We start from the raw sequence: 25,446 nt of genomic DNA on the forward strand, positions 1-25,446 counted from the left end.
AAAACTAGGTGAGAAAATAGAGTTTGGGAGGTTATAATTTTATTTGAATTTGGCAGCAGTCAACTAAGGTCAAACCCAAATTTCTTGGTACTTAGTCTTAAGCTGCTTTGTTAAAAATGACTTAGCATCTGACAGCCTTGAAATTCTAAGGGAATTCAAAGGTAACCTATTCCAAGCCTCTTTTGGTTTTTATGAAGAATTTCTGCTTTGACAATAAGTATAGCATTAATATTTATTTTACAGTTAAAAATTATAGATTTTTACTATCAAACAGATACAGTTGTGAAAGAGCAATTCTTCATTTTTATAGCTCAGTTTTAAGTCCATAGCCAAGCATGTGACTAAGATTAAGGTTTTTATTTTTTTTTGTCCCCCAGCAGAAGAGATTCTAAAGCCTTGGATCTAATAGCAGAAATATCACACCCCCTGTCAATTCAGAACAATGACAATCATCATTCAGGCCTTTTTTGATTTTGGTGTGTTGTAATAGGGGCCCCCTGGGTTGTAACATAATAAGCAAAGGGAGTGCTTCCTTTAATGCTGGCAATAATTCAGTCTCCTATCTTTAAGGAAAAGAAGATTGTTAGAGGTTGAGTTTCATAACTTCCTTCATTAACAAATTACCAAAAATGTGGCTGCTTAAAACAACAGAAATGTATTCCCTCATAGTTTTAGAGGTTAAAAGTCCAAACTCAATGTCACTGAACCAAAACCAAGGTGTTGGCAAGACCACACTCCAACCAGAGGCTGCAGTGGTGAATCTATTCCTTGCCTTCTCTGTCTTCTTGAGTTGTATCACTCCAGTCTCTGCCTCTGAGTTTCCATTGCCTTATTCTCTTGTGTCTGTAGTCAAATCTTCCTCTGCCTCCCTCATATAAGAATATTTGGGGTTGCATTTAGGGCTCATCCTGGCAATTTACCCATCTCAAGGTTCTTAATTTAATAACTCTTTTTCCATATAAAGTAACATTCTCAGGTTTCAGGAATTAGAACATAGATATCTATAGAGGCCATTATTCAGCCTACCATCCATCCCAAAATCATTCAGTTTGGACAGTTTAGTTTTTTGGTTCCTTTATTTTTCTAAAATCTTGGTTCTGTAGGAAATTCAATCACATTATGAACACAATTATCCATTCATTAATATAATTACTTCTTTATAGGTTATATTGAGTGTCATATAGGTAGCTATTATCTCAAATTCCTATTATCTAAGTAAATCTATTCTTTTATTCAAGTTACACATTTTCAACTTTATGCAAAGCTGTGTTCTTGGTTTTGTGGGTAAAAAGTTGAAGAAAATATAACTATTGCTTTTGAAGAAATTATAGTAAAATGCACTTCTAAAGATATTCCAATAGATAGTTAAAATAATATAGGTGTGCTTCTATATGTAACTCTGTGGAAAAAGACAAAAGGATTAAAAGACCCAAAGAGAAGTCAGTGCGTCTTTTCAAATTCAGTTCTTCATATCTTCCACATGGTTCCCAGTCACCCTAAGTGCAAATGGAAGAGAAGATACAGAAATTACTCCCTCCAAAAAGTAGGAAAAACTAGTTTAAAAATATAAGGTGACACACTACATTATGTACATAGTAACCCATCTCTCAAGGCAGCAAAGAAGGATTTCCCATTTATCCAACAACGATACCAGTTCAGCATAAACATGTCTCACAATTTACAAGGTCAATACATCAGTTGGGTTTTTCAGTCATCTTAAATGGCAAATGATGGGGAAGTTGATATACTGATATCTTAAATCATGACATATTCATTAATCTTTTCACAGAAAGGGACCAGAGAAACCCCAAACCAATGGATGAGCAAAATGTCACCAGAGTGAAAGTGTTCATACTTTTGGGGTTCACAGCAGACATGCGGTTACAGAGAGTGCTCTTTTTCATCTTCCTCATCATCTATGTCTTCAGTCTCTCAGCGAACATCACCCTGATTTCTCTGATCTGTGCTGATTCTCGGCTATACACACCAATGTATTTCTTCATTGGAAACCTGCCATTCCTGGATCTCTGGTTTTCTTCTGCTAATGTGCCCAAAATCCTGATGACCTGCATCTCTGATGACAAAAGCATCTCCTTTGCTGGCTACCTAGCTCAGTTCTTCTTCTCAGCTGGACTGGCTGATAGTGAATCTTACCTGTTGGCTGCCATGGCTTATGATCGCTATGTGGCCATCTCTGACCCGCTGCTTTATTCCCAGGCTATGTCTGCAAGGTTATGTTCCAGTCTTTTTGCAACCTCATACATTGCTGGCTTTCTTAATTCAACCATCATCACTAGCGAGACATTTACCCTGAGCTTTTGTGGCAACAACATCATTGATGATTTTTTCTGTGCTCTGCCTCCCCTTGTAAATTTGGCCTGTGATGTGAAGAAGGGCTACCAGGCTGTGCTCTATTTCATACTTGTCTCCAATGTCATCACCCCTGCCATGCTTATTCTTGCCTCCTACCTCTTCACTATTGCTGCCATCTTGAAGATCCACTCCACCCAAGGCCACCTCAAGGCCTTCTCCACTTCTGCTCTCACTTGACAGCTGTCACCTTGTACTGTGGTTCAATTCTCTTCATTTACTCCCTACCAAGTACTAGCTATGCACTAGAAAGGGATAAAGTTGTGTCAGTGTTCCATACTGTGGTGATTCCAATGTTGAATCCCTTCATCTATGGCTTTAAGAAATAAAGATGTTAAAAATGCCCTGAAGAAAATGTTAAATAGACCAAAGTTTTAGTAAGTGAAAATATTTGGTGAACAATGGCTATATTTTATTTCACAGATTATCTCCCTGTCATTGTTATCAGCCTGTCCTCTCAGAAATACGTAAAATAAGAAAACAAAAAAATGTTTGGATATTGTTGAAACACTAGTCTGCATTTGTTTTTTCAAGTTGGCACTAATGTACATGAATGTGTTTTGAAAGTAAACGAGGCTGGGGCATTTGGAAAAACAGCTATGCCAGCTAGCTTGAAATAAAGTCTATAAAATTACTGGGATTCTAGAAGGATGAAAGAGAGCAGCTTTTTTTCCTTCTAATTTTCACTTGACAGTTTATAAGTTCCTTGTATGTATAACATTGTAATCTATAAACAAGAATAATAAAATTGGTGATGGAAACTTAGCTTCATTTAGATGGATTAAATGACTTCCTTCAAATCATGTAGTTCATAGGTGAGAAAATAGGAGTGCGGACCCAGAACTTCTGACACCAAAGGTTCTCACCCCAATTGTTGGCAGACAGAGTCAGTTAGGAGGTCATAAGTAAAATTTCTACTGTAAAATGCCATTGGAAATAAACTTATTTTTTCTTTCTGACTCTTATTTCTTGGCTTACCGTGATAACAAAGATTTCCCTGGCAATAGATAGAGGAAGGAACAAATATCTTTACTAGAGTCATTGTGAGCTTTTCAATAAAAGAGTGTGTTTCCCCAAAAATTAAGGAATTAAGGGTAAAAGTATAGCAGCTGTATGAAATAGACAAAAATGGACCTATAGATAGACATAGACAGATAACTAGAGAAATCAAGGAAGAAATTTCAAAAAGCTTTGCATCCACAAAAAGATTCAAAGTGAAAATATCTCCTAGGTGAAGCAATGACTGATAACAATTAAGGGTCTATGAACATTTATATTTCTTTGGTTGGTCAGTGTTGTATATGTATTAATGAAAAATTGGAGAATATTTCATTATGATGCATCACATTTCCTAATTTAATAGTCTTTCTACCTGTAAAACACGGGATTGCACCAACATAAAAAAGCCCTAGTGTTGATAAGCAAGTACATTAGTTTGCTAGGGCTCCCACAAAAAAATACCATAGACTAGGTCATGTTAACAACAGAAATTTATTTTCTCACAGTTCTGGAGGCTAAAAGGCCAATAAGAAGATGCCATCAGAGTTGATTTCTTCTGAGGCCGCTTTCCTTGGTTTGCATATGGCCACCCTCTTGCCACGTCCTCAAATAGTCTTTTTTATGTTTACATCTATCCTTGGTGTCTTTTTGGGTGTTCAAATTTTCATTTCTTATTTTTTACAAAGACACCAGTCTGGTCGGTTTAGTGCTCACCTTAATCAACTCATTTTAACTTTAATCACCTCTATTAAGGCCCTATCTCCAAATATAGCCACATTCTGAGTTACTGGGCCTTAGGACTTCAACACATGAATGGTTGTGGGGTAAACTCAACCAGTAACACCAGGGATAGACAAGAGTTTCTTGATGAATGAGACAAGAAGGGGTAGCCTAGAAGAGAGAGAAGAGCATATGGCAAGAAAAAATTATCACCAATATGATACATTCTAGAAAACTTTAGTACAATTTGGAGAGTTTCCATGATCAGACACATTTAATAATTGTATTGTGACTTAGATCCAATAAGAGAGTCAACATTTAATGAAACACCCTTTATTTCACCATATCCTAATAAAGATGTCATCCTCACACTCCAAATGAACTCTAATTGGTCTTTGGAGACTGAGGTACATATTTCTAGGCTTGTGAGGAAGGTATCTCAAAGGGCTGTTGAGAAAATAGATATATCAGGCCCCAAAAGAGCAAGCCAAAGTGTGACAAGAGAGGGAAAAGTGTATCACTTCCAGGACTGTCCTTCCTGATCAAGGGTAAGCAACTGGAATCAGGGGCAGCTGGCTGGTTTGACCTCTCTATGATCTCAGCTACTGCAATTTGAAGGTGGATAGAGTCTGGCCTGGCTCTCATAAGATCATTGTTGTGCCAATCACACACACACACACACACACACACACACACACAGACACTATCCTAAATAAGATTTCAACCAAATATATGTAACTCTTATCTAGAGTTTGAAATTCAGTGTGATGGTTATGCTGGGTCATCATACATTCACTTACAGAGTAGAGAGATCAAGAGGACAAAAAAAGGTGACATGCTTTTTGCCTCTAGTAGTTGTGGCACTCTGAGATATCCAAAATACTAATGTATGATATTTTTATTTCTTGGTACTCATTTTTAGGTGCTAGAGGGACACCTTCATCCACAGAATTTTAAGTCTTCCAGGGAAGGGAGCAGGGAACAGAGCTTCTACAGGGGAACACACCTCTTTAGAAGCCATTCTATATGGGATGCGTTAGCATAACTGGCTCTGATATTTTGTCTTTTATTTCACAGTCACATTTTAATTGTAGTTTATTTCAAATTCAAGATGGATTTGAGATGTGGTTATGTGTCCTCTCTTTATTTACTCTTCCTTCTTATTAGTGATACAGTACACTAGGCAAAGAAAGTCCCTGTGAGGGCAGATAAGTCCTGAATAGTTTGAGTTAGGTTAGAAGTAGATAATACTTTGTGAAAAACAGCTTCAAGGTATAAAGGTGATTACCCATTTATTTGTTCTAGAAATATATATTAAGTGCCAGTTAGTTACGAGGAACTATTATGTATGCTGGGATACAGTAGTAAACTAAGTGGAGAAATCTTTCTGCCCCACAGTTAATGCATTATGGTGGGGAAAATGGACAATAAACTTAATAAACAGGAGTTAGAAGGTGACAGTAGGTCTGGGGGAAAATAGAGTAGAGTCTGAGCAGAATAAGAAGGATGGGGATTGCTGGTGGGAAGAGGGCGTGGAATTTAAAATAGTGATAAGGATGAGCCTTAGTCAGAAAATGATATTTGAATGGGACTTAGAGGAGATGAGAGTGTCAGCCTGGCAAATATCTGAGGAATAGTGTTTCGAGCAGAGAAATAGACAGTTCAGAAATCTTTGGTGTTAGAGAAGGGCTGGTGTTTCTTTGTGAAACAGTGAGAAAGTTAGCAAACCTGGAGCAGAATGAAGGCGGGGGTGAGTCTTAGGAGAAATGGACCTGTAGGTAATGGAGGGTAGGCTCTTGGAAGACCTTTAAGCCATTGTATGGAATTTGACTTTAACTTAGAAAAAATTGGGAGTATTTTAGGGTCATTTTTCATTTTAGCTCATTTTTCAGGTCTCATTTAAATACCTCTTCTTCTGGGAAGACTCTGAATTTAGAGCAGAATATGTATTTTATGAGTTATTTGAGTCTTTAGAGGGTAATAGTAGAAGAGTAACAATTAGATCTGGCCAGAAATTTCCATTTTTCCCCAAATTATATTATATTAAAAATGTGCTCAATAACGCCCAGTTATGTTGCCTTATATAGACACATGATATCATAGCAGGGAAAGTTGAAAGTAACTACTGAGATGGTGGCTATCGCCCACCACTTTTACATTACCAATATAACAAACATACATTCCCGTCAAGTATTTATACTCAAGCTTGAGTAAATTCTGAAAAAAAAATATAGCATACACATGAATAATAGCATAGAAATATAACTGTGAAGCTCCCAGGATGTGTGAGATTATTCTGGGGACATGAATCATAGAGGAATTTAGTTTGGTTGCCGTCCTAAATTGATGAAGAGAAGTGGTGAGAGAGGTTTATAAAGGTAAGTTAGAACTAGCTTATGGAACGTTGGGTGTAGGGCTGAAGCATCTGTGCTTTGTGTGCAAATAAGAAAAGATCTATTATGCAGTAATAAAGAAACGAACGGTCTTCGGGGCTTCGAGCTGCTGTTACCACAGCATCATCAATGCAGTTATGACCTATCATAACATCATCAGCTACGGTTGAGAGATTTGGACACCATACCTCTCTTCCTAGCAAGCAGAAGCACCAGAACTCCAGGGAGAAGACTTGAGTTTGCGTTCTAGTTACAACACTGACCCTGGCTTAGTCCATACGTAAATGTTTTAAACATCAGAATAAATTACAATTCTCTCTTGGTTTTAGCTTTCTTTCACCAACTTTATAGTTAGAGGGATATCAGCTCTAAAGCTATTGGGGCATCAGCCCTAATTATGTAATGTTTTAAATTCGATACCTCCTTGTAGCTTCTCTCTGCTAGCTTTGGAGCTTCAAGGTAGGAACTTTGAAGGATTCATGGTTTCTCAATGAATCTTTGACACCAAAAATTGGTTTCTTTCCAATGTTCAGAATCCACTATATTAAAAAAAAATTTCTCACTTATGTATATAAATCTTACATCTAGTAGCGGAAAGTGGAAAAGAATGCATTCTTTTAAAAAAGTGATTTTTTAAAGGTCTTTTTAATAGGTGAAGATATTCAAGTTGTCATAGAATTACAAGGTTGCCTTAGCCAGGAAAACAGGGGAAAAAATAATTCATCTATAAAAGACATAAAAGCTTAACAATTGAAAGCATATACCCTTGATAAAAGAAATTCTGTGTTCAAAAACCAGTTCTGCTATTGAATAATTCTGTGACCTTGGAAATGTTTCTTAAATTACATGAGCAACATAAATACCTACCTTGTAAAGTTGTGGTAAGGATTAAGTGTGTTAAGATTAGGACTCAGAATACTAACTGGCACATAGTGAGTAACATATCTATTTATTTATTCATTTACTTATTCTATTTGTACTAAGAGCCGAAGGAATAGGACAGTATATTGGTTTTTGTATAATTATAGGGATGATGCTTGACACATAAGTCTTAATAATATATGAAGTATACTAAAATTTTTTGAGTGCTCACTATGTACCAAGCATGAGGCCGGGTGTTTTGATGCATATCTTCTTTATCCAATCAGACAACCTGTCAGGGGTCATCATTTTGTTCATCTTTTTGGTGAGAATTAGGGACTGGCCTAGCATTAAACAATTACTAAGTGAGAGCCATAATTTCAGAATCAGATCCTACTCCAATTCCAGTTGTTCCTAAGTATCAGACTGGAATTATAGCATTCTAGAGAGTAAGGGATAAAAGTCCATATAAGCCTCTAGTAATTACTGACTTAATTGATACCTTTGCTTCTTTCTTTCAGCAGTAAAATCACTGAATTTTTTTTTCTTGTAATCTTTATTGGGCTTTCTTCTGTCTGGACATGGAAGTTGGAAATCGCACTGTCCTGACTGAATTCATCTCGGTGGGCTTATCCGCAGACCCCAGGTGGCAGCTGATTCTATTTGGAATATTTCTGATGCTCTACTTGATTGCCATGTCAGGGAACATGACCATGGTCATCTTAATATGTATTGATTCCCGCCTGCACACACCTATGTACTGTTTCATTAGTAATCTGTCTTTTCTGGATTTCTGGTATCCTTCTGTGTATATTCCCAAAATTCTGGCCATATGTGTCTCAGAAAATAAACCTATTTCCTTGGCTGGATGTGGAGCACAGCTGTTCTTTTCTTGCCTTGCCGCCTACACTGAGTGCTATCTCCTGGCAGCCATGGCCTGTGACCGCCTAGTGGCCATCTGTAAGCCATTACTTTATTCAAGTACAATGTCCAGTTCTCTCTGTACTGGACTCGTTGCTGGCTCCTACATCAGAGGGTTCTTGAATTCCATCGCTCATATTGCTAACACTTTCCGCCTGAGTTTCTGTGGTAAAAATATCATTGACCACTATTTCTGTGACGTAACACCATTGGTAAAAATGTCTTGTACAGACATCCAGGTCTATGAAAAAATCCTCCGGGGTCTGGTGGGCTTCACGGTCCTCTCCAACATTCTTGCCATCCTGATTTCTTATTTCAACATCCTTCTGTCTATCTCGAGGATCCGCTCAGCCTCAGGAAGGCACAAGGTCTTCTCCACCTGTGCGTCTCACCTTATCTCTGTCATGTTCTTCTATGGATCCTTACTCTTCATGTATTCAAGGCCAAGTTCCACCTACTCTGTGGGGAGACACAAAGTGGCTTCTCTCTTCTACACCCTGTTCAACCCATTGCTTAATCCTCTCATCTACAGCCTGAGAAACAAAGACGTCAAAGCAGCCTTCCGGAAAGCAGTTCAGAGCATAAGGCCACAGAGGTGAAGGTTATCTTTTTGCAGAATACCCTTATCGTATTTTCCAAATTATTGGCTTATAGACAATTTGTAACACTGTAATATTTCAAGTATATTCAATGAGTTGTATGTAAAACAATGACACACTGATCAAACCATTTTTAACTCTTTATTATCATTTTATTGTGATTAATAATATTAACTTCTAATATTGAGTTATTTGATGGTTGGATGGTTTTCATGCACATAGTTTGAATTTGAAGCTTAGTGAGAAAACTTTATTTGTTGAGAATAAGATTTGGAATGGTGTAACTGTTGGAAATTTACAAGCATTTATTTTTAATAAGTAGTTCCCTCCAAATATTTTCATAAAGTTCTAATTGAGCATATAGAATACATCTCTGTAAACATTGTGTCTTCTACATCAATTGAATATTAGGCAAATTTTTGAGTTGTTTCTATTACAAGAAAATAAAAAAGAAAACACCCAAAACACCTTTCTGAATCCGTGGGGAAAGAAGTGTATTTAGGGTTGTATAACTCCATAAAAGAGTGATCTCTTCCACAGAGAATGAGTAGTCTGTCATACTCTCCCTCATTCCATACCACTATATACTCCCTATCGAGGAAAATAACGACATCCAGGGGAACACACTGAAACAACAAACCAACAAACAAAATCTACTGTATTCTAGATTCAATGCTTGTTTTTTTTCCCCACTAGAATTTTTCAATTTTAAGAAACTTACAGCTCAATATTCAGTATGTGGCAGGTTTAGTTGACTTTTTCTCCATACTCTTTACAATAAAATTGCAGATTAAGGATTATTAGTCACATTTGACAAATGAGTAGCTTGAGCATAAAAAGTTAGAATTTGTTATTGAAAGATTATAGTTATTGTTGTAATGAGCACATTTATAAACTGCATTTAAATTAAAATTTTAGAACAACTAGCCATAGCCACCTCACCATTTATATTAGCTCTGACTTTTGTGATCTTTCTTTTCATCTACGTGTATTATCTAACACATCACTGCCCTCTCTTTTTTAATCACAAAATTCTTAACATTCCTTATTCTTCCATTACCACGGAAGTTCTGTGTGTACTGGACAATAAGGATTTGGGATATATTCCACAAATCAAGTATCCATATAACATTTTCTTCACATTCCCACAATGCCTACTATAGGGAGAAAAAACAAGGGTCAATCTCAGGGTAAATAGTGAAATAAAATGTAATCCTTTGATCCCAAAGTAACATATATTCTTCTATTTTGCATTAATCCCTAATGCTGTTTTTCAAAAACTATACTAATATTAAATTGAATCCATATTCTATAGTATAAATTTTAGTTTGATCACAAAAGAAAAACAAACACAAAGAAATAAGTCTTTTTCACTGGATTTCTTTGAATAGAAAAAATGTTTGTTTATTTATTTTTTAATTCACTTCTCCAAGCTTACCCTGAAGAACTTAATTTTGCACTTAGCACTCATTTAAGAAATTTATGTCAATTTAGACTCCTGATTGTGTCAAGCTGAAAAATTTTTTCAGAGCCCCTTTCACATCTTCGTTTCTCAAACTGTAGATCATGGGGTTCAACATGGGGAACAGCACAATATAAAATGTGGAAACCATTTTGTCCCTCTCAAGGGAATAGCTGGAACTTGGGCGAGAGTAGATGTAGAGAATGGAGCCACAGTACAAAGTGACAGAGATCAGACGGGAGGAGCATGTGGAGAAGGCTTTGAGGCGGCCCTGGGTGGAGCGGATCCTCAAGATGGCGGCGATGATGAAGAGGTAGGAGGCCAGTATGAGCACAGCGGGCGTAATGACGTTGGAGGCCAGGAGGAAGTACAGCATGGCCTGGTAGCTGTCTTTCACATCACATGCCAACTTCACTAGGGGCGGGACATCACAGAAAAAGTCATCAATGATATTGTCACCACAAAAATCCATTGTGAATGTGTTGCTGGTGAGTATTATTGCATTGACAAAACCTGCAGTATAGGAATATACAACTAAACAGATGCACAATTTCCTTGACATGGCCTGAATATAAAGCAGGGGTTTGGAAATGGCCACATAGCGATCATAAGCCATGACAGCCAACAGGTAGCACTCACTGTATGCCAGCCCAGCAGAGAAGAAGAACTGAGATGCACAGCCAGCAAAAGAGATGCTTTTGTCTTCAGAGATGCAGGTCACCAAGATCTTTGGGGTGTAGACAGAGGAATACCAGAGATCCAGAAAAGACAGATTCCAAATGAAAAAATACACGGGCGTGTGCAGCCAGGAGTCATTACAGATCAACACTACGAGGGTGGTATTTCCTACCACAGTCACGGAGTACACACAAAGGAACACCGTAAACAGGACCAGCTGCATCACGGAGTCTGTTGTGAAGCCTAACAGGACGAACTCTGTCACTGTGTGATTGCTCCTCTCCATGGCTTAAAGAGATCTCACCTACAAATGGAAGAGTGAAGAGTTTAATTCCCCCAACCAATACCAAAGGAGGGCTTTCTCTGTTCCAGTCTATAGATTTTAGAGTAAGTGAGATCTGAGTAGGAATCTTGCCTGACTTGGACAGGTAATAGGAGTTTTCTGAGCCTCAATAGATTCCTTTCAGTAAAATTATTTTAATAATAATAAAGCCTTAGTGCTGTTGGTGGTTTATTCATTTTTTCAGAATATATTTCTTTGCTTCTAGGTGTTATCTAGGCATTGGGATACAGCAGTGAGGGTGATATGGCTGACACTTATTCTGTGTAGCTTTTATTTAGAAGGAAGAAACATACAATAAATAAATAAGTATAGAAATACTTTCACTTAATTTTAGATGATATTAAGAAAATAATACTGGATGATGGGTGCAAACTGAGAGAAGAGGTAATTAAATTTTGACACTAAGAAAGAACCCCCTTTCTAATTTCTCATCCAGAAATGGACGAGATATTCAAACCCATGATAATTGAGAAAGTTCTTATGGTTTGGAAGGTGGTGACATCTGAAAGGTGATAGAATACATCACTCCAAAATATGCTGCTTTGGCATAAGTATTATTTTGAGCTAATGGCATTTAAAATATCTGCAGATACAAAAGGGACACTCTGATCTCCCCCTTTCCTTCTGAAAACAGGAGATGAAACTCTCGTGTGAGAGCTGTCTTACTTTTACCAGCAGCAATAAGAAACATCCTTATTATCAAGGACAGAAGTTGAGACCAAAAGAATTCTGCACAGACTTTGTTAAAATGATTCCTTTTTTTTTCTTTTTCATCTATGTTTTAGCATATATCATTACTTTATTCCTTTTATTGTGAGTAATATTCTTTTAAATGGTTGTACCATAGTGGGTTACCTACTCACCAATTGATGGACACATTGCTGCTTCTACTTCTTGGCAGCTGCTATGAACATTCTTGTATAAGTTCCGTATGGACACGTTTTCATTTACATGTGTAGATATGTAAGATAGAATTGCTGAGTCACATATTGAATCTATATTTAACATCTTGAGGAACAGCCAAACTGTCTTCCAAATTAGCTGTAACATTTTTCAATTCCAACAGCAAGGTACGAGGGTTCAAATTTTTCCTTATCCTCACCAAAACAAGTTATTTTCTGTCTTCTTGATTGTAACAATCCTATTGGGTATGAAGAGGCATAATATTGTGGTTTTGATTTACATTTTCCTAATGACTAATGATGTTGAGCATCTTTTCATGTACTTATTGGCTATTTGTTTATCTTCATTAGAGAAATATCTAGTCAAATTTTTGAATCACATTTTAATTAGGTTTTCTGTCTTCTTATTGTTGAATTGTGAGGATTCTTATATATTATATATACAAGCCTTTATTAGATATCACTTGAAATATTTTCTCCCATCATCTGGGTGATCTTTTTCCTTTCTTCATAGTCTTTACTGATGTATGAAAGCTTTTAATTTTGATAAAGTCCAATTTGTCTGTTTTTTCTTTTCTTGCTTGCTCTTGTGTCTCATCTAAGAAACCATTGCCTAACACAAGGTCACAAAGATTTGCTCTGTTTACTTCTAAGATTTATATAGTTTTAACTTTTACAGTTAGGTCTATGATCCATTTTCAGTTAATTTTTGTATATGGTGTGAGGTAGGGGTCCAGCTTTATTCTTTTGTATATGAATATCCAGTTGTCCCAACACCACTTGTTGAAAAGGCTATTCTTTCCCCATTCAATTATCTTGGCATCCTTGACAAAAACTAGTTGAGCATTGTTTTAGTTTCCTGTTGCCCCTGTTACAAATTACCTCGTGCTTAGTGGCTTAAAACAACACAAATATATTGTCTTACAGTTCTGTAGATTAGAAGTCCAACATGGGTCCTCCTGGGCTGAAATTATGGTGTTGGCCCCGCTATTTTCCTTTCTCAGGGCTGTAAAGAAGAATATATTTCCTTGCTTCCAGAGGTTGCCCACATTCCTTGGTTCATGGTCCCTCTTTTTCATCCTCAAAGTCAGCACCATTGTATCTCTATGAAAATTCTTCCATAATCATGTCTCCCTCTGACTCTGAACTCTTCTGCCTCTATTTTAAATTTTAAGGATTCTTGTGATTACATTGGGTGCAAGAGATAATCCGGGATAATCTATTTTAAAGTCAGCTGAATAGCAACCATAACATCCACTTTCCATGTAACCTAACGTAATCACAGTTTCCAGGGATTAGAACATAGACATTTCGGGGAGGCATTATCCCTACCTACCAAATCCATAAATGTAAGGGTTTATTTCTGGACTCTCCATTCTATTCCATTGGTCTTTATGTCTATCCATAGGCCAATGTCATAATTGTTTCAATTACTATAGCTTTGTAGTATGTTTTACAATTGGGAAGCGTGAGTCCTTCAACTTTGCTCTTCTCTTTAAAATAATTCTCATCTTCCTTTAGCCTCTCCATATATTTTAGTTACTTTTCCACTATTGCTTCTCTTTCTTCAACCTATTATAGAAACATTTATGTTTTGCCACATCTTTGAGGCTCTGTTTCCTTATGAGGGCTCCCAGGTCACGTAATACTTATGCTAAATCAGTTTGTATGCTTTACTCCTATTAATCTGTTTTATGTAAATTTACTTTTCAGGCCCAGTAGAAAACTCTAAGGTAAAATATTCTCTCTCCTACATAGTTTTATTCCATAGTCACAGAGAAAGTTTTCCTCTCAGCTACTGTGCAGGGGCTTTTGGCACATTTGTCATAAATCTCAGGGAGAAAAGCAAATTGAGAATCAGGGTGAAATTTCAGAATGAAGACCAAAAAAATTAGTCCATCTGATTATGCTAAGTAGAAATAAAATGGAATGTCATTGTAGGTCTTTTGGGGTCTAAAAACCTGAAAAAGCATTTTTTCCAGTTTTTATAACTAGCCATGTACACTTCTTAAAAAGACACTTAGCCCAATTTGATATCATTTGTAGTAATAGTACTCAATTTTATCACATTCAAAAATTTCCACTTCATAACAAACACTTTTAATGCTTCCTTCATAGTCCTAAGATGAAATTTGTTGTTAATATAATGTACCTACAAACATACGTATGCATAGGTAAATAAAATATTCTAAGTCTAATGTAAACGTGATAAAAAAAGAAAAGTAGTTGATAATACAATTATTATATAGTAATAATTATAGGATCTATTATAAAATAATGTGATTTTCAATATGTCAATGCTGGAACACAGTGTAATGAATACATATCTATGTAGAATCATCACGAATCTATTGGTGACTCAAATACCCAGAGTGACACTTACACTCCGTCATAAGATTTTTTGACAAGGTGAATAATTCTTGATAAAGTTCCAAACAAAACAAATCACAACCTTTGCTCAATTTTTAGTTCCTAGGCAAGTTGATGTATAGCAAAAACGTGTAAAATATACTTTGTGTTTTTTCATAAAGTGGAGTAAATTTCAAACTCACATAATTATGATTTTTTTCAATGCACCATTGTCTATCAAGACATTGGATGTAGAGGGTGGGACGTTTTTCTTTGGATGGGACTTGCTCATGGTTGCAAACGATTTTCATCCTTGTCTGCTACATACTAAATGGCCAGGAGTGTCCCTGATCTTTGTGACAGTCGAAAATCCACCACACATTTCAAAAATGTTTTTTAAAGGATGTTATGACTCTATTAAGAAACTCTACTCCACAGCTTTGTCTTTTACTTAGTGACTCTTTATAGGATTCTTCTAGGGATTATATGAAGGGATAGAAAATTAGTGGAGAGTATCGTTGAGTGGGAAAATTACCTGTGGTTATATAGCACTCTGTCTAGATCTTCATGAGTCTACTGGGTGAGTGAGGTCAAGCAGAGATAGAAGGCCACTAGAATGTAAACTCCATGACTGCAGGATTTTTTGTCTATTTCATTATTTTTATATGCCCAGTGCTTAGAATAGTACCTAGCATATAATACACATACAATAAATATTTAATGAATAAATGAGTGAATGAATGAATGGTTAGCCTTGGATTGCAAGAGAACCAAGTCAATAGAATCAATTTTCTGGGAGGTATCTAATGATGTCATTTACTCTTAAAACGTCAGCAGAACTGTCTGATATCTCACATGCATTTCCTGTCACCAGTAATCCCTCGACCATTCCTGCAGACAGGAATAGGAAGAAACAAATCTGCCTGTGAAATAACTTTACCCAATACTTGTTTGCCCAAATAGAGTGGGTCTTTGAAGAAGGTGTTTTTTATGTCAGCAACAGATTTTCTGTCATTGTATATGATGGATATATGATGGATAGGAAGCATGTCTTAGAAATCAGAGCTGACTGCTCAAACCAGAGAGATCCTGGGCATCATACAAAAAGCATTTGACTTTCAGGCAGTTAACAGGGATTCAAATTCTCCATCATTAGTCAACATTGTAAAGCCTCAATTTCTTCATGTGTAAGACGGGGATAACTTCTATCTCCTTAGGGTTGTTGTAAAGCAGAAAATTCAAATAAGGACTAAGCACAGTGCCTGGCACATCATACACACTCCAGTAACCAGTGGTTCTGGAATTCAGCACACACAAGGATTTAGCAGTCTGTGTGTGGGGCCCAGGAACCTGCTTTCATTTAAGTAGCCCAAGTCTTGTAAAACAGGTTGCTTGTAATCACATCTTTGAAATGTTGATATAAATATCAGTTGTATTCTTACTCTTATTCTTTATTCCAGGAGTCCTGCCTGCATTACAATGTGGGGAAGACTCAAAGAGTTAACAAAAGTAAAGATGTGTTGCTTAATGTTATACAATTAAAAAGATGAGCTATAAACAGATCTACTTGGAATCCTAATGCCAACACAAAAACAAGATAGGGCACACAATTCCTTGGGTAGAGACTGGTTGAAGAATTGAGTTCTGTAGCTGGTAATCAGAACAGGATGACTATGGTAATCTAGCTTTGTTTGCTAAGAAACTAACATATTATTCTCCACAACAAAAGTTGTGTTTTTGTATAAACTAAACAATGCATTTTCCATCAAAATTATTAAAATATAACTTTTTGTGTCTAGAGATAAGCATCTCTTGTCTGGAATTCTCCTCAAAAATATTATATGCCTTTGTGCTTTCTTAAAGAACATCAAACTGAAATAAATTAAAACTTTTCTTGATATCTTTTAGCCTTCAGACTAGTAATCTTTAGTAATCTTTGCTACTTAATTCGGTTGCCTCAGTTGCCCTTGAGATATTGACAATCATGTTTCTTTTGTAAGTGGTTCCTGATGATTGCTTCTTTGTTTGTGTATTTAGTTTCTTTTTCTCCCTTGTCCTTTTATGTAATGTTAATTTTTTTTGTCTGTAATAATGAGAAATGCTACTTCTCCTTGTGAACTCTCAGCAGTTTCAGAAACTACAATAGGAAGATGGTGAAGATATTTCAAAAGGCCCTTTTTTTTAGCACTTATTGTATCTTAAGATGTAAATGACCTTTGGACTGGTTGTGAGGAACAAGTAAAATTTTCCATCTATCTGTAACATCTGAATTAGGCAATTTACCTAAAATTCCCAGCCACACCATCACCTCAACAGAATTCAAATCTGCCTGTTCCAGAATTGTTTTTATCAGTTTCTGGTTTCCCAGGGTGGTAGATTCCTGCAACCCCTCAGGATTTCATAGCTTGGGAAATAACTAACAAGACAATTAAACAAGACTGTATATTGACAAATTGGGTATTATTTTATGATGCAGAAAAATTTTTTGTGACTACAATTTCCTGGTGAAAATGTAATAAGTCTGAATTTTCATCCTCATTCTCTCTTGAATTACGTAGAAGCTAAACTGAACATATGTGTGCACATATATTACATATACTATATCTATTCACATGCATACATCACACATTAAAGCACATATGTTCAATGATACTGATATTTTTGTTATATGTTGAAACTTTTCTTTTGTCCTTCCAAATTCATTCTCCACATTTTGAACCTCCCCTTTGCTCCAGGATGCTCAACTGTGTTAACTCCATCAGTGGGTTTCTTTGATCTCTATCTACTTAATGGATTTAGCCAGTGGTTGTCACTGGCAGGGAAGAGAGTGAGGTCAGAGTAATGTTCCCCAGGCTCCTTGCTTGCAGACATGCTACAGCTGGCTGCATCCCTGGGCCTAGACCACAGCTCCTTCCAGGTGACCCTCCTTCAAAGCTCTCGCTCCAGCGCTCACCATGTCTCTCTCTTCTTGCACCTTCAGGGATAGAGGAAGAACAGCTCTCAGAAGTTAGTGGTCCTAGGATTATTACCCTTTTCCTTGGGAATTCTCCACACCACCCACATTCCTTTGTAATAATCCCTTTATTAATCCCTTCCCAAATTAACCAGTTTAACTAGCAATCTGCTACCTGCCAGGTTCATAATTGATACTCATCCTAGAAGTAGTCTCGGAAGATAAACATTCAAATGGTATTGGATTATTCACATATTTAAAGATTCGATTTATAAACCCATTGAAGTGGGAAATGGGACCCTGGAAATCTGTGGTCTTTAGTGACATCCAACTTAACTGATCACCAGTGGCGTCATGGAATGAAGGAGGGGTGAAGGGAAGACATTGAGAGATCAGCTTTCTGTGGCACAGAGGCATGAGCAAATAGAGCTTATAAATAGCATGTGGTGAGTTGGCTTCTGCTGAAATTTAAACCTGTGTAAAAACAAACAGGCAGCCAAAAAGCCGATTGCACTGCATATGTCAGAGATGAGATGCAAACAATTACCCATATACACCACAAACTCTAGACGCTAACCAAGTATTTTGTTGTCCAGACATTTGTGGCAACATCTCTTGGATTAGGTGGTTCCTAATGATGAAGTAGATGGGAAACCAACCAACGTGCTATTTTTCTTATAAACAAAAACCATTTTTACTTGGACAAAACTAGCTCAAGATGTTCTAGCAGGGAAGTACAGCCTCTTACATAATTCTCTGACCTAAGTTAGTTTACAGCCACTGAAGCCATAGACTGATGGGGAGGCATGGTCCCTTTAAGGAAGAATCCTGAAACTAGGCCAATGTGTACACTGTGTATCTTCCTCCAGGCCCTCTTGTGGATGGCTTGTACCCATTTATGAGGGTAATCCTACACTGGGAAAGGAGAAGTACTCAAGTCTTCTGAGGGTTATTAGATACTGGCTCTGAAGTGACACTAATCTCCAGACATGGACAAACACCAGAGGTACACACTCACCGGTGGGTCTCATGGAAACAACGTGAAAGATAATTTTGGCCTGAGTGCATCTCTTGGTATAGGCAATGGGACCAGATATATAGCTGATCGTTATTTACCCAGATCCAGAAATCACATAGGGCATAGACATACAGAATAAAACAGAATCTTCATTCTAGTTCCTCCTCCTTGACCCTTGGAATGAGCATTATTACTGTTGGAAGGCTCAAGTAGAAGTCCCTGAAATTGCTCCCCTTAGACATCCTCTGCTAAGATAGTAAACAAAATGCAATATCACATCCCTGGGGGAAGTGTAGAGATTAGTGTTTTCATCAAAGACTTGAAAGATGCAAGGGTGAGGATCCCAATTGATCACCTTTAACTCGTCTCTTTCTCTGAGAGCAAAGGAATTGAGGATCTGCAAGGTGGAGATCGTGAGTGAACGAGTTTTACAGGTAGACAAGTTGGAGAAAGGATGCAGGAATAGTAACTTTTGTCTTGGGAAAAAAAATGGATGGAATCAGCTTGGAGTAAAAACAAATGTCTAGCCTCAAAAACTGTATAGTTGCACAGGCTCACATTAGCACTAAGCAGTTGTAGGCTTTGAGGGATAAACAATGCATTTTGAGGTCACTGGGTTTGGGGAGGAGGCTGAGAGACTGTCATATTTTATTGAACCTTCAAAGTCATAGACTTTCTTTAGAAGATGTCCTAAACCCTTTATGTTCACACATATGTACACAATTATATCCAAACATGCATATATTGGGAGGCTCTCACTAGTCAGGTGGGTGAGGTGACATAGTCTGTGAATGTTAGTCAGCCTCCCTCCCCACACACAACAGTTCGTGTTCAATGGGCCCTCATATCAAGTGGCCACAGCGTACGGCAGGGGCTCAACAACATGGTCTTCTTCTCATTAGAGTTTTTTTTTATTAAAACATGTAAGTTCAAGAGATTTTCTGCATGGAGGAGAACACCCGTAAACTATTTGTACTTTTAAAAAATGTTTATTAAAACTCATATATCTAAAAGCCACAACTTAGAAACTACTTTTCTGTAAGACTTCAAACTTCATTTGTGATTTGAGTAATAAAATTCCCTTAGGAATTTATATTGTAATTTCAAATTAATATGGAAGATTTTTTTTAACGTTTCACAACTATAAACTGGAGATGAAACCGTCCCAACAGTGAGTAAAACATTTACTGTCAAACTTGCACGTAAACGTATTCTAAAACATTTTCTAAAACATCAATGCCACTTGTTTAATTACATTTTTATTAGGTTCTTATTTATGTTTATGTCTCCCTAAGATTATTATTAGCTGTACTTTATCTTCTTATTAGGGTCTTGGTAATGTTATTTAGACTTGATTCTGGAGTTAAGATTACTTATCAATACACAAAAAAATATAACCATACATTCAGGCCAGTGAAAGTTACGGTATCTGAGTATATATTGATAATGATTTGAAGGATAAGACTTGGCTGCTTCTCCTAAAACACTTAACATAAGAATTCTTGACTAGTAGTTTGAGCATCTTTTTTGTAGTTAAATATCAGGACTTATGATACTAGGATGTTTTAAGAAAAGGTTTATTACACCAATTTTATTTTTTATAACTGATATTTCCCTCTGGAATGATATATTTTCTAGTTTCATGTAAACAGCATTAAATAACTGATTTTATGCCACTGTAATACACCAATTAGATGTGTTAATGTTTCTTAAAAAGAATATATGTTATAGGAATTCTATTATTAGTGGGAAATATAGAGATCTCTCTTTTAGATAATAAGAATCTGAGTTGGCATAAGTAGCTTTCTATTTTAGAAAATTGTCTAAATCAAGCATCTTGGACTTACACTGTTGGGCCCTGTGTCTATTGGATTACTGTGTGTTACAGCTAGTACTGATTATATACCTTGGATTTACTCTTCAGGTTAATGTGTGTCACTGCCAGTGCAGATCAATCTCTCCTGCTCTTCATGGAGCTCCTACATTTTTAGGGAATTATTTGATTAAATTTCACTTTCTTGCATTTTTTTTTTTTCAGTTACTGCTTATACAGATAGAAACAAGGACATAGTCATGTTTTATCAACACAAATTATAGCAACATTGCCACACTTTTAAAAATTAAAATTAAAAGCAACTCATCATATCTGCCGTTTTGCTTTATCACTACCCGTATATATTCTCTATATAATTTTTTCTCTTTTGAGTAATGTGTACTCATAGACTTTTATTTCTCAAATTGTTTACCTCACTACAGTTGTTATTATTTTTATTATAATAATTGTGTTTTGATTGTCACAATTTGGATGTAGAAGCCCTTGTAGGTTCACTCCTATAAAATAAAAGAAGAGCCCTGGGAGTTATACAGTGATTCATAAAAATTATATCTAAGAGAACTTTTCCTTAACTGAGGAACTTATATAAGAGACATATAGATGGGAGAGATCATGCTTGCTGAGTCTAGCTGTACTAAGTTATTTCAAGGGTGCCTCTGGGTATTTGTGCTAATGCTTCTGGGGGAAAAATGTACGTATAAAAACGCCTGAGAAATTCTGTTAAGGGAATGGAATGTGGTGATTACAACTAGTTAATAGCAATAGGAAAATATTAAAAATTAATTCAGCATATCTGTTCCTGTTTCTTAGAAATAATTATATAGATGCTATTCGATGTATATCAGTCAGCCAGACATATTCTTATGCTAAAGGAGTGGGCTGTTCTGTTACTTTACGAAGGCAGAGGACAGTTTCCGGTTGTAAGTTTTTGTTTATAATCTAGAGTAATATGAAATTCAATACAAATACTTATATTTTACACTTAAATTTTATATCGTAAATTGCCCTCATTTTGTCATCTTAAGTCTCGTGTATGGTCATATATCAAGACTGAAAACTCTTTAACTTGCATTGTAAGAATTCTTAACCATGTGGGAACACAATGACAGCTTTTCTTGAAACCTAGTAACCTGATCAAATACTGTCTTTGCATTTCCTTGGAAGGAGAGAATCCTGATTTATTTGGAGAGTTTATTCAGAGCCTCTTTTACATCCTTATTCCTCAAGCTACAGATCATGGGATTCAACATGGAGAATACCACAGTGTAAAATGTAGAAACTATTTTGTCCCTATCAAAAGAATAGCTAGTTTGGAGATGAGAGTAGATGTAGAGAAAGGAGCCATAGGGCAAAATGACAGAGATCAGGTGGGAGGAGCATGTGGAGAAGGCTTTGAGGCGGCCTTGGGTGGAGCGGATCCTCAAGATGGTGGCAATGATAAAGAGGTAGGAGGCAAATATGAGCACAGCGGGCGTAATGACGTTGGTAGCCAGGAGGAAATACAGCACAACCTGGTAGCCACCTTTGCCGCCACAAGCCAACCTTGCCAGGGGAAGCAAATCACATAAAAAGTCATCAATGACATTATTACTACAGGATTCCACAGCAAAAGTTCTTTTGGTGTTGATGGAACAGTTAATAAAGCCACCAAGGTATGAGGCTGCTACCAAAAATGCACATAGCTTTATGGATATGGACTGAGAATAAAGCAGTGTCTTTCAGATGGCCATATAGAGGTCATAAGCCAACAGATAACACTCACTGCAGGCCAGCCCACCAGAGAAAAAGAACTGAGCTACACAGCAGGCAAAGGAGATGCTTTTGTCTTCAGAGATGCAGGTCATTAGGATCTTTGGGGTGTAGACAGAGGAATACCAGAGATCAGAAAAGACAGATTCCCAATGAAAAAATATATGGGCGTGTGCAGCTGGGAGTCATTACAGATCAACATTATGAGGGTGGTATTTCCTACCACAGTCACAGAATTTACGCTGAGGAATACCACAAACAGGATCAGCTGTATCATGGGGTCTGTTGAAGCCCACCAGGACGAATTCTGTCACTGTGTGATTTCCCGTGTTCATGGCTATAGGGAATCTCACCTAGGAGAAGAGAAAAGAGAGTTCAGCTTGAATCATTGTGCTGAATAAATAGAAAATATGGTAAATAAATAACATTATATCACTGGTAAACCTAGAAATCTAGGATCCAACAAAGTAAGTGCTCATTTTATGAAGAATTTTCATTTTGCAACAGACCACTTAGACTTTATGACTATATATTGTTAAAAGATAAACATAGGCACATTAAAATTTCTTACAGTTTGCTTGAGCTTACATCGATTTGAATCCAGCAAATGTCAAACCAAAAGTGGTCAGGAGCTCGCCCCCATCAGGAGGTAGGGGACAGGTTTTTATAGAGAAGACACAAAAGGAAAGCAAGGAAATTATTTGATTGACTACAGGTTAAATGATTGCTCTATTTCAGAAAACCTAGCTGGCAGTTTGTGATTGGTCTGAGGTTTCATTTTCTCAGATTCAAGTGCATTGACTCTGTCTTAGACATTGGTTTGCTTACATAGGCTACCAGGTATAAGAGCCCCCTCACTGTAATGGCCTCCTTGTTCAACGACTTTAACAATATTCAATTCCAAATTTCTGAAGTTGGTTATTTATTTTTTCCCTTAGGAATGATTGTTCAAGTAAAGGAAGCATGGCCTTCTAATTTCCATTTTCCTATACTTTGGTCTACTTCATAATGTCAATTTGCTTTTTTGCTAAATATGTGACTTCTTAGCTTAAAGTGTTACTTATTTGTATCTGAAATACTGAACTTCACCTATTTTTAATATATTTTTTAAAGAATCAACTATTTTTATTTCAGTACTTCCATATATTGAGACACTCTACAACCATTATAAATTCATATTTCATAATAATATCTATATGCATAAGAAAATACTCAGGAGATTATAAGGAAAAAAGAGGATATATACAAAGCTTTGGAAAAAAGTGTACAGAAGAATGGTATACTATGATGGCATTATAAAGTATACAGTATTTACTGTATTTTATCTATATTATAACAATAAAATATATACCAATAATCTAAATTGCCAATTTTAAGTAATTCCTGTGTACTACATAAGTAACGTAGTACTAGAAACTTACACAGGATATTACATTTTTACTTCTTTTATAATTTTTTATTATTAAGGATTTTTTCCTTAATAATAATAACAGGAAGAAAACATATGTCTTAGAATATGATGATGAGACTTGGTATTCCATCTGATGACAAAGAAATCTGCTCACCTTCTTCAAGATTCTCTGCACATAGAACTATAAATATTCCACTGAAATGGATATGGGGAATATATCTAGCAACAGTACATCTATATTACACTTCATGGGCAATTCCAGTCACACTAACTTCCCACCAACCTAAGTGGTTTTGTAGCCAAATAAAACTCCCAGTGAACATGAGTATGTATGCCCCTCCTCTTGGAATCCACAAAAACCCTTGGTTCCTATTAGACTGTCAAATTAATGTTAATAAATATCAAAGTTACTAAATTGACTTATTTCTGAGTAAAATATAGAACAACAGATGATTGTTGCACCTAAGCTTTTGCTACTGTTCCTCCACTAAAGGTGCCCTCATCTAGGTTCAGGGACCACATGTAACTCAATCCAATGACCGCGTTTCAGTCCTCCTCTGATTTGATTTATCTGCAGCATTTGACGTGGTTGATCAGTCCTTCCTGCTGGAAATACTCTCTTCCCTTGGTTTCCCGGTCATCAAAGTTGCCTGAGTTTCCTTCTGCTTCCATGGCTGTGTGTTCTCAGCAGCATTATTGCCTCCAGCTTTGAATTTTGGAGTGCCCAGAATCAAGTTGTGGATCTCTTCTCTTTTCCATCCACAGTCACTCCATGTTGAGTTATCCAGTCTAATGACTTTAAGTGATTTCCATATGTGAATCTTATTATTTTTTTAATCTCCTGACCATTTCTCCTCCCTGAACTCCAGCCTCCTGGATACAAATACCTACTTAATATCTCTAACAGGATGTCCATTGGGCATTTCAAGAAAAACAGAGTTCCTAACAATGCTTCTTAAGCCTGCTTTTCTCTCAGATTTCTCCACTGCAGTAAATGGCATTATCTCAGTTTAGGGAAAACCATTGAATATTTTTGGTTCCTCTTTGTCTTTTACATTGTAGCTGACTAATCAGAAACATCTTGATTCTACCTTCAAAACAGATTCAGAATCTGACCAACTTTTCCCAGCTCCCGTGGTTCTAGAATAACCCACTATTACCTCACATTTGCATCATTATAGAGCTTCCTAATGGTCTCCCTGCTTCCTCCCTGCTTCTGTGCTGACCGCACTTGAGTCTCTCAACAAGGCAGCTAGAGTGACCCTGTTAATATACCAGTTTGATCATTTTACTTTTCTTCTTCAAACACTCCAATGACTTCTCAATGTATTCATAGTAAAAGCCAAAATCCTTACAAAGCATACAATCTTATTACTTTTCTGCGTCTGACTCTCCTGTTCTCTCCTCCACTGTTAACTCCACTCCCGCCACGCTGCCCTCCTTTCCATTCATGGGATAAACAGCACATGGTCAGAGCCTTGGCCGCTGCTCCTCCCTGTGACTAGAATGCTCTTCTTCAGATATCTTGATAGCGATCTCCCTCACATTCTTCAAGACTTAATTGCCACTAATATTACCCCTTTTCAGATGTTCCCTGATCAACATATTGCAATCTACTTCTCTGATATTTCTTATATCTCTTTTCCACTTTGTCAATCTCCCTAGCACTGCTCATTATCTAATATTACACACATCCCATTAATTTAACTTATTTTCTTTTCCCTTCACTAGAGTATACTCTTTCCCATCTACTTTTGATGGAAAAATAGATCAGTTCAATATTTACCTCATTTTACTTAGTAGGCTTATTATGAGATTTTGTAGGCTGTTTATTTTAAATGAATCACTCGTTATAAACTGAGAACAATTTTGTGGCTGAACAAA

The 25,446-nt window shown here is 36.6% G+C and overlaps 2 protein-coding genes and 2 pseudogenes across 2 annotated transcripts; 2 read left to right on the forward strand and 2 right to left on the reverse strand.

Moving 5' to 3' along the window:
- Nucleotides 1-1,815: 1,815 nt before the first annotated feature.
- LOC131403950 (olfactory receptor 9G19-like) lies at nt 1,816-2,748 on the forward strand (annotated as a pseudogene).
- Nucleotides 2,749-7,924: 5,176 nt separating this feature from the next.
- Nucleotides 7,925-8,863, forward strand: LOC131403977 (olfactory receptor 9G4-like). The gene has a single exon (XM_058538152.1). It carries the CDS (start codon nt 7,925-7,927, stop codon nt 8,861-8,863), a length of 939 nt encoding a protein of 312 aa, XP_058394135.1.
- A 1,409-nt stretch (nt 8,864-10,272) lies between these two features.
- On the reverse strand, nt 10,273-11,498 carry LOC131403978 (olfactory receptor 9G19-like). Its single transcript, XM_058538153.1, has one exon. The coding sequence runs from the start codon at nt 11,287-11,289 to the stop codon at nt 10,354-10,356; it is 936 nt and encodes a 311-aa protein (XP_058394136.1). The 5' UTR covers nt 11,290-11,498; the 3' UTR covers nt 10,273-10,353.
- Nucleotides 11,499-21,411: 9,913 nt separating this feature from the next.
- On the reverse strand, nt 21,412-22,486 carry LOC131403981 (olfactory receptor 9G1-like; annotated as a pseudogene).
- Between the last annotated feature and the right edge of the window lie 2,960 nt (nt 22,487-25,446).

This window comes from Diceros bicornis, unplaced genomic scaffold, assembly GCF_020826845.1.
Source record: "Diceros bicornis minor isolate mBicDic1 unplaced genomic scaffold, mDicBic1.mat.cur scaffold_97_ctg1, whole genome shotgun sequence".
Taxonomy (NCBI): Eukaryota; Metazoa; Chordata; class Mammalia; order Perissodactyla; family Rhinocerotidae; genus Diceros; species Diceros bicornis.